This window comes from Rhodamnia argentea, chromosome 6 (assembly GCF_020921035.1).
Source record: "Rhodamnia argentea isolate NSW1041297 chromosome 6, ASM2092103v1, whole genome shotgun sequence".
NCBI lineage: Eukaryota > Viridiplantae > Streptophyta > Magnoliopsida > Myrtales > Myrtaceae > Rhodamnia > Rhodamnia argentea.
This window is the reverse complement of record NC_063155.1, coordinates 24,498,908-24,506,828: the sequence shown is the minus strand read 5'-3', so window position 1 is coordinate 24,506,828 and position 7,921 is coordinate 24,498,908. Positions and strand designations below refer to the sequence as shown.

The 7,921-nt window shown below is 38.8% G+C and overlaps 1 protein-coding gene and 1 long non-coding RNA gene across 3 annotated transcripts in view; one reads left to right on the top strand and one right to left on the bottom strand.

The window, feature by feature from the left end:
- The first annotated feature begins 782 nt into the window (after positions 1-782).
- Positions 783-7,921, top strand: part of LOC115749372 (mannosyl-oligosaccharide glucosidase GCS1) — a 12,365-nt gene continuing 5,226 nt past the window's right edge. For both annotated transcript variants that reach the window (XM_030686161.2, XM_030686162.2), the window contains exons 1-14: positions 783-1,336; positions 1,454-1,527; positions 2,013-2,264; positions 3,023-3,197; positions 3,860-3,946; positions 4,089-4,157; positions 4,288-4,384; positions 4,861-4,943; positions 5,333-5,440; positions 6,295-6,416; positions 6,515-6,622; positions 6,713-6,786; positions 7,341-7,466; positions 7,727-7,794. In XM_030686161.2, the coding sequence (XP_030542021.1) occupies positions 1,040-1,336; positions 1,454-1,527; positions 2,013-2,264; positions 3,023-3,197; positions 3,860-3,946; positions 4,089-4,157; positions 4,288-4,384; positions 4,861-4,943; positions 5,333-5,440; positions 6,295-6,416; positions 6,515-6,622; positions 6,713-6,786; positions 7,341-7,466; positions 7,727-7,794 (1,740 nt within the window). In that variant the 5' untranslated portion in view covers positions 783-1,039. The remainder of the gene's footprint in view (positions 1,337-1,453; positions 1,528-2,012; positions 2,265-3,022; positions 3,198-3,859; positions 3,947-4,088; positions 4,158-4,287; positions 4,385-4,860; positions 4,944-5,332; positions 5,441-6,294; positions 6,417-6,514; positions 6,623-6,712; positions 6,787-7,340; positions 7,467-7,726; positions 7,795-7,921) is intronic.
- LOC115749377 overlaps positions 4,336-7,921 on the bottom strand; it is a 24,757-nt gene continuing 21,171 nt past the window's right edge. Inside the window, exon 3 of the long non-coding RNA XR_004016326.1 lies at positions 4,336-4,457. This is a non-coding gene — a long non-coding RNA (uncharacterized LOC115749377). The remainder of the gene's footprint in view (positions 4,458-7,921) is intronic.

The window sequence follows — 7,921 nt, the reverse complement described above, 5'->3', positions numbered from 1 at the left end:
AAATAGATTATCATTTTCTTGAAAAAATGACTTTTCGAAAAACATTTTACAAAAACGTTACATTTTTCTTGAAATAAACAAAGCCCAAAGCCAGACTTTTTTTCTCTACCTGTGCATATTGTTATTCTTCTAGATAATTAAACAAATATTCGTACCTAATAAGCTAACATACCATTCATAAATTTTTAATTTGTTCAACGTGGTCCTTGAATTTTTTATAAATTAATATAGTCCCTAAACTATATAACAATATTCAATATTATCATTCAATTAATTCAAATTAATGATATTTCCTGATTTGGCTTCCAAGTTGATACGTTTTAATTTTATTTTTGGTCAAGCGTTTAAACTTATGGATTGGAAGCTAAATCAACAAATTCAATTCCCTTGAATTAATGAAAATATAACTTGAACGTTGCCATATAGTTTAGAGATTAGAACATATAATAAAAATAGATAATATTATATATTGAATTAAGGTTTAGAAACGACATCGCACGTGAGACCAAAGGCAACGGATTATTTGTCTCATTTTCGTTGTATGTTATATTCTAGGCCTACGATACAATAAAGCAAATGGCTTGGATTTAACGGGCTGATCTGGTCTGGACCTTCTTTGAGTCCGGGCCGGGCTATCCATACAACTATCATACGGGATGTGTCGACATTCGGGCTGAGGCCCAATGTCATTCGGATCTCTTTGGGCCTTCTCTTTCGTAACCATTGCCCATTTGCGACTTCGCCAGTGTGCTCCTCTCCCTCCCTCCCTCCCTCCCTCCTCCCCCCCTCTCTCTCTCTCTCTCTCTCTCTCCTCCTGTGGAGTTCCCAAGTTCTAGTTCCAGTTTCAGATTGACTATGGCAAGCCAGCCTCATATTGACTTGACTGAGGACAAAACTCACGAAACAAACTTCTAAATACATTACCTATTGTCATCTCTCTCTGCAACAAGTCTACCGAGGCTCGATCCCTCAATGGCTCGCTCTCATTTATCAATCTTGCAGAGAATCTGAGTGAATCGGCAACTCCGTCAATTCGATCATGACCGGAGGTGGACGAAGAACTACCCGGAGCAGGACCAAGTCCGCAGCTGATTCCGGCGATGGCGATCCTTCGCACAGGGCGAGGCCTCACTTGAGGAGCCACAGAGATAGAAGCAAAAGCGACGGTTTCATCAGAATCCTCAACGTTAACCTCAAATACGTGCTTGGCTTCAGCGCCGTGGCGTTTCTCATCATATTTTTCATGGTCAACCACCTGGTTAAGCCGGCCAAGGAAGCGAAGCGGCCGAGGGTCGTGACGCCGTTCCCAGCTCCGAAGATCATGGACCTTCCTCAGGTTACGACGATTTTAAACGATATGCTTTTGTGTATATTGTTGCCGGGCCTTCTGAGTGAATGTGCTGTGGATGTGCGCTTAAGATTCTAGTTTTTGAGATTCCGATGGTTTTGGCAGTTTCAAGGGGAGCACAAAGAGAGCATGTACTGGGGCACATACAGGCCTCATATTTATCTTGGAATTCGAGCGAGGTGATCCTTTACTATCTTAGTTTATGTTTGTAAAAGGAGAGAGGATTGGGTGAAAGCTATAGCCATGAATGCACTGTTCCTGCATTTTCTTTTTGCACAAGGTGGTCAAAAGCTGGAAAAACATTTTCATGAATTTTTGAAGCATTATGTCCTATCTTTCATATTTCTTCTTAAAACTTCACAATGCCACTGGGAGTAGCGGTCGGTCATTTTTTTCTCAGTTGCTTATACCCTTGCATCTCTTTTAATCCCAATGATGAAATTTCATCAACAAATTTGTTTGGCTATTCGCTGTCATTTTGAGGGGTCCTGATTTGGACTTCTAGTAAGTTCGCACAAGAATCGCGTATGCGCTTACTTTGCAGATTTTCCCTGTTTTAAGGATGGAATAGTTGGTTAAGCTATTTCTTCGTACTATTCAGTTAAGATATTCCTGGTTTTTGTGCCAAAGATAGCCTGGTCATAATTAACTGTTCTTTTGGCAGAGCGCCACGTTCTCTGCTAGCTGGCTTAATGTGGATTGGTGTAAAGGATGGGAGGTACTCTTTACGCCATGTCTGCCAAGATAGTGATGGACTGAGCTCTTATGGATGGACCAGCCATAATGGCCGTGATTTTGGGCATCAGGTGCTGGTCGATCATGGTATGGTATTGGCAACAAGTTTCTTCAAATCCAAGGAAGCTGGAAGTGGTTATGGGGGAGACTGGGCAGTACGAGTTGAGGTGCAAAGCCCAAAGTAACTATCTCATCGTCCACCTGAGATTTGCATGCAATTATATCATTCTATGCCTACTTTATTAAATGCACATAGTTTTTAATGCATAAAATTTAGTTGATGTGATTCACCATGAAATTTTATCATTTGATGTCTACTTATAGTCCATATATGTAACTTGCGAGTCCGATACCCAATGGGCTGATGATTGTGAATGTATGAATATTCTTAGTGCAGCATCCTGAATGGATCTGTTTAATGCCCCTTATGTATATTCACTTGTCTAATTAGTGCCACTTTTGTCATGACTTTCCGTGTTACCTTATCATTCGCATACCTCTGTATCAACATATGAAACATAACACATGTGGATACTGTTTTGTAATCTGTTGATTTGGATGAAGGAGGAGGTTTGAGGGGAGTTATTGAAAACAACTTAAGTTCCTCAGTGGAAATAGTGGTTAGGGTGCTTTGCAGATCCTATCCTAGTCTTCTAAAGCTTCTATTTGTTAAGTTTGTTGCTTTAAATTTTCCTAATATGTTCATTACTTTAGCGGAGCATATGATTTAGCAATTCCTTAAAAGGACTGCATTATTGTGTGACTCCTGAATCTTGAAGAAAATTAGTCTAAGTCAATTGAGTTGATCTTTAGTTTTTCAATGGCAGCATGTTGGCTTGTCACGGATGAGCAGTCTGGTTGGCCCAAACAGAGAGAATTCATCTTTGCTCTTCCATCTAATGTTTGTTCCATGAATTCGTAAATTTTGTCTGTGCACAGATCTACTCCAGATGAAGAAATGTGGAAAAGTTCGCATCTCTTTTTCTATTTGGCAGATGAAGATGGAAATATTCTAGACATGAACAGAGACGCCTTTAAAAATCATGGTCACACTCTCTTGGCATCAGGTACAAGGTCGGACATTGAAGATTGGCAGCTGCATTTGAAATCAATGGTAATGTCCTAATTCGGTTCAGATGCTAACATCTTTGCTGCTTTACTCTTTATGGGAGGCTCTTTTTGTTGACAAAAAAAAAATGGTGCCTGTAAATAAATGCTTCATGTTGATACATATTCTTCTTTCTTCATGAGCTACAAGAGATTGTTAGTAAATGGCTAGACATCCTCTCAATAAACTTCTGTGAGAACTTCTATGACCTTTTCCAGTTCAGTTTTGTGGTGGTCACTGGCATCAAAATGATTGGCACCTTTATCTGATTGCTCGCTTGTTGGTGCCCTGAATCGCCCTCTCCTTTTGATGTTTGCTTGTACAATCATGTTAAAATGATGTATATGGTACAGTTCAATTGATGCCTATTGCAGTAATGGTGCAATGCAGAAAATTCTGTAGACTGTTATTTGCTAGTTCTTTAAGAGGAACATTACATCCCATTACCATTTACTCTTAAAGAATTTAGCATGCCTTTGTCAATTGAGTCACTAGGCTTGTTTTCTAACAAAAACATCCTCTCCCGTGCTTTTGCTCTAGTACATAGTACCTTCGTTCTGAATCAGTTTTTATACTGTCTGCAGTTATTATATTTATCACTGATGTAAGTTGGTTGTACTTCCTTTCTCTCTGACATATTAATTTTTAGCCAATTGTCTCTTTTGCAGAATGATGTTGAAATGCATTATTCGGGTTTTAGGACACCTCATATGCATAATTTATCTGATCTTGTCCAAGAAAATCTTGGGGCACAAGTAAGTTATTGATTTCTTATTTGGCTATTTTTGCTAGGTTTTAAGTAACAGAAGGAAAATATATGTTCTGTTTCATTAAGGTTTTGTAACTTAGGTGGTAATGTTCTATGGTTTTGTTGCTTATGTGATTATGTTCTATTAGGCAAGAAAATATGGAGGACTGCAATTGTCTGACTCAATACATCTTTCTTCAAATGTCTTAGTTTTCCAGGTATGTCATCATGGTAATAGTAAACATGATCTTGCTAAGCAATTACATCTCTTTACTAATGCAGGAGGATGCTTTTTCCGTACTTGTATTTTGATCTGGCTTCTCATTGTATACGTCCTTTTTTACCAAGATTTCTGCAAGGATTCCTGTTAAAATGGATATTGCTTTTGTAACTGGAGTTGGTTCTAAAAGGTCAAGGGCTAAAGAACGGGTCAGCAGTCTTACAGGTACATCCTATTTAGGCTGATCTGGTCACTAGTTTTCCTTGTTGGTTTTATGTTTAAAAGTGCTTTAATCATTCTGGCAATTTGTTATTTCTATCACAATTAAATGTTCTTACTATTTAATTTAAGGGCAAAAGTAATTTCTCAAATCTAGGTAGTTAATATGCATCGGTAGATACTGAGAGAAAATAGGCTTTCGTGGGTGGTGTTTTTCTCAATTATACAGTTTATTAGATTTGTTAAGCTTATGGATTTCGCTGTTCTCTAAAAAGCAACTTCCATTTCCTCTCGGTACAAGGTTAGGTTGTTGTTGGTCAACTCAAGCCTATAAAAATCATTTACTTCAATAAAGTAGGAGGAATTGGCATGACTTGCAACTAAACATATTGGTTTGTCTCACTTGAGTGAAACACTGTTGATGTGAAGTGTTTCTGTTCAAAACTTTGTTACCCTTTCAATTTTGACCACTTAATATTTAGGTGAATCATTGACGAGCCACTTGAAGGAAAAGCAAAGAGAGTTCGACTACAAATTTGAGAAGACCTTTAACCTGGCTGACAAGGTACCAAGCTTAAGATGTCATTTGTAATCCTAACCAGTTCACCATCTGATTGATTATGCTGCATTGGTAAGGACGTACTGCTAGTTATCCATTTAAGGTGTGGGAAATGTATCAAAATGTTTTGTAACACTTTTATTTAATCTCTGGCTTTCTCGCAATTGCCAAGCTTTATCTTTCTTCATAGCTTCTTGAAATGATATAAAATTTTGCCTTTCCTAATTGTCAAGGCTTGAGATCTTTGTTTTCAGCTTAAAAACTATAAACAAGTCGGCGTGCATTATAAGTTGGTTTGCATTTTGGAAACGAGCCATTTGATTTTTTAAGTTGCGCTAAAGTTTCATTTGATATGCCGGTTGGTTGTTTTAAGTTGAACAACATTTTCTTTTCAGCTTGATACGGAATCCATAATAGTTGGGAAAGCTGCTATTGGCAACTTATTGGGAGGCATTGGCTACTTCTATGGCCAGTCCAAAATATCTGTCCCTGCAGCTGCTAATGTAAGTTAGAATAAGCCCTTGTAGTGGGATTGTGCTGTAATTATGTTGATGTAACTCTATTCACGTCTTGATCCATTCATTAGCTACTATGTGAGTTTATAGCTCTTTATTTATTCTGCACATTGTAAAGATCCTAGGCTGCACAATTAAAAGCCAACCATCTCCACATGGAGAATGTCCATGTAAACAGTCTGTAAACCCTAAAGGAGGGAAGTGGATCTTGTTTCAAAGGAGCCACAGTTGAATTGGTGAGTGACGGTGGACCTGTCCTTTGATGCGAGTTCTTAAATTTGAACATAAAACATGTGCAAACTGGTGCTGCACTTTCAACAAGGGACTGTGGTGGGAAATAAATGCACATGGATAGTGCCATTGTCTATGTTTGTAGTAGATTTTTCATCTGAATTATTTGGTATATCTATATCTTTTGTACATGAATAGAAGTTGAGTTGTCTTCTCTCTAATATGGTTGAACTTGAACCTTTGATGCCTGAACATCAAACCTCTGTGCAGGGGGCATTTTAGGGATAACATTGTAGATTTTGCATAGCTATCCACAAGATCATTTCATGATAACTAGGAGTTCCGGTATCTCAATCTATGGAGAAGCTTTTTCATCACATGCTATCTTGTTTTATCTGTTAAACTAATCAACAATAAAATGGGATGGTCTGATGCTAATTACATGTAGACTACCTTACTGAAATGCATAGGAATCTTCTTTATCAGCCCCTAACTTTTCTGTTGTGTATAAATACCCTGTATATTCAGTGCTTCTTGTGAGGATATTAATGCGTGGTGATTACTATGAGGATATTCTGCACAGTCATATAGTAGTTATTTTGTTCTTGCAGCTTCAAAGGCGTAATGATTATCTGTCCTATTGGCCAGCTGAGCTTTATTCTGCTGTCCCGAGCCGACCATTCTTTCCTAGGGGCTTTTTGTGGGATGAAGGTTTCCATCAGCTGCTGATCTGGTCAGTTGCACTCATCCATGCAGTTAAAAATCTGCTTACTAGCTCGGAAGTAGTAATCTGCCTGATTAGCAGATTGACTAACACACTTTTGGATGCAGGCGGTGGGATATTCGGATTTCTTTGGATATTCTTGGCCACTGGTTGGACTTAATGAACATTGATGGCTGGATTCCCCGTGAACAGATATTGGGAGCTGAAGCTCTTAGGTGAGAACTTAATCAAACATGTGCACTGTGTGGAGGGCTTTAGTGTTGTTTCTGTCGAAATAAGTGAATGCATATTGCCTTATATTACAGTAAAGTCCCTGAGGAATTTGTTCCACAGCATCCAAGTAATGGGAATCCACCAACATTGTTTCTAGTTTTACGTGGTAAGCTTTTTATCATATGCATTTTGTTCCAGACAACTGTCTACGGACAGATTGAATCATATTAGAGATGACTAATGCTCCTCCATACCAGCAAAACTTATAAAAGAAGTATTTGCCATTTTGTCAGCCGAGTCAGTATTTTTGTTTTTGATATTTTGTTATCTAGGCTCATGCAGATAGATGAACTCATTTTCTTGCTATAAAATCATGTTCTGTCACTGGCTCCTGTGAGTTGAGTGCCACTTAGCTCAAATTCTTTCATATGCAAAATGATTAGTGGGAAAGTGGGTTACATGCACCTCTTGCCCAGAGGGAAGTAATGAGGCAAGGCTCCATACCACCCCCCAAGTCATAAAAGGGCTGTCACTGGCTCCTGTGAAAAAAGGGGTAAGGGGGGGTGTGGTGGTTGCAAACAAAGAAGTAGGTGTACCAGAAGTCATAAAAGGGCTGTCTCTGTGTCTCTGTGTGTGTTTGTGATCTCTGTGCGCTCCTTTTGAAAATACTCTCTGGTATGTAGATTCTTAATTTGGTCATATGAGTTCCTTCTTTTCCAGATTTAATTGATGGCTTGAAAGTGAAGAAGTTCAATGCAGCTGAAAGCAACGAGATCTCTTCCTTCCTAGAATCTGCATCTGGTCGTCTTGATGCCTGGTTTCAGTGGTTCAATACGACTCAGTCAGGTATCGTGGATACCCGCTTGTGATTGAGATACATGGAATAGCGATGCCTATTATGCTGGCCAGGATGGGAGAGACGTTGTCATCTTATCCAGAAAGAAATTGATGGGGGGGATCGCTATTTTTCTTAATGTTAGGCCCTCATGCTTGGGCAAGTCTTAGAGAAAAGAGGATGAGCAGTAGACTTTTGCATTAATTAAGACTTGAATGTGCTGTTACCTAGTGCAATTGATTTAGTGTTGACTTGGATTCCACACATGTAGGAAAGGAGAAGGGAAGCTATTATTGGCATGGGCGGGATAGCTCGACCCTCCGTGAGCTCAATCCAAAGGTCCTTCCCTTCTATATTTTGTATTTAAAGAAGCCTTAGAAAGTGCTTAGAGTCCACCGTTATATTTTGGTGTATCGCTGTCGGAATTATGATTGATGTGCGGACTAGAATTTGTCTTAAAATAGAT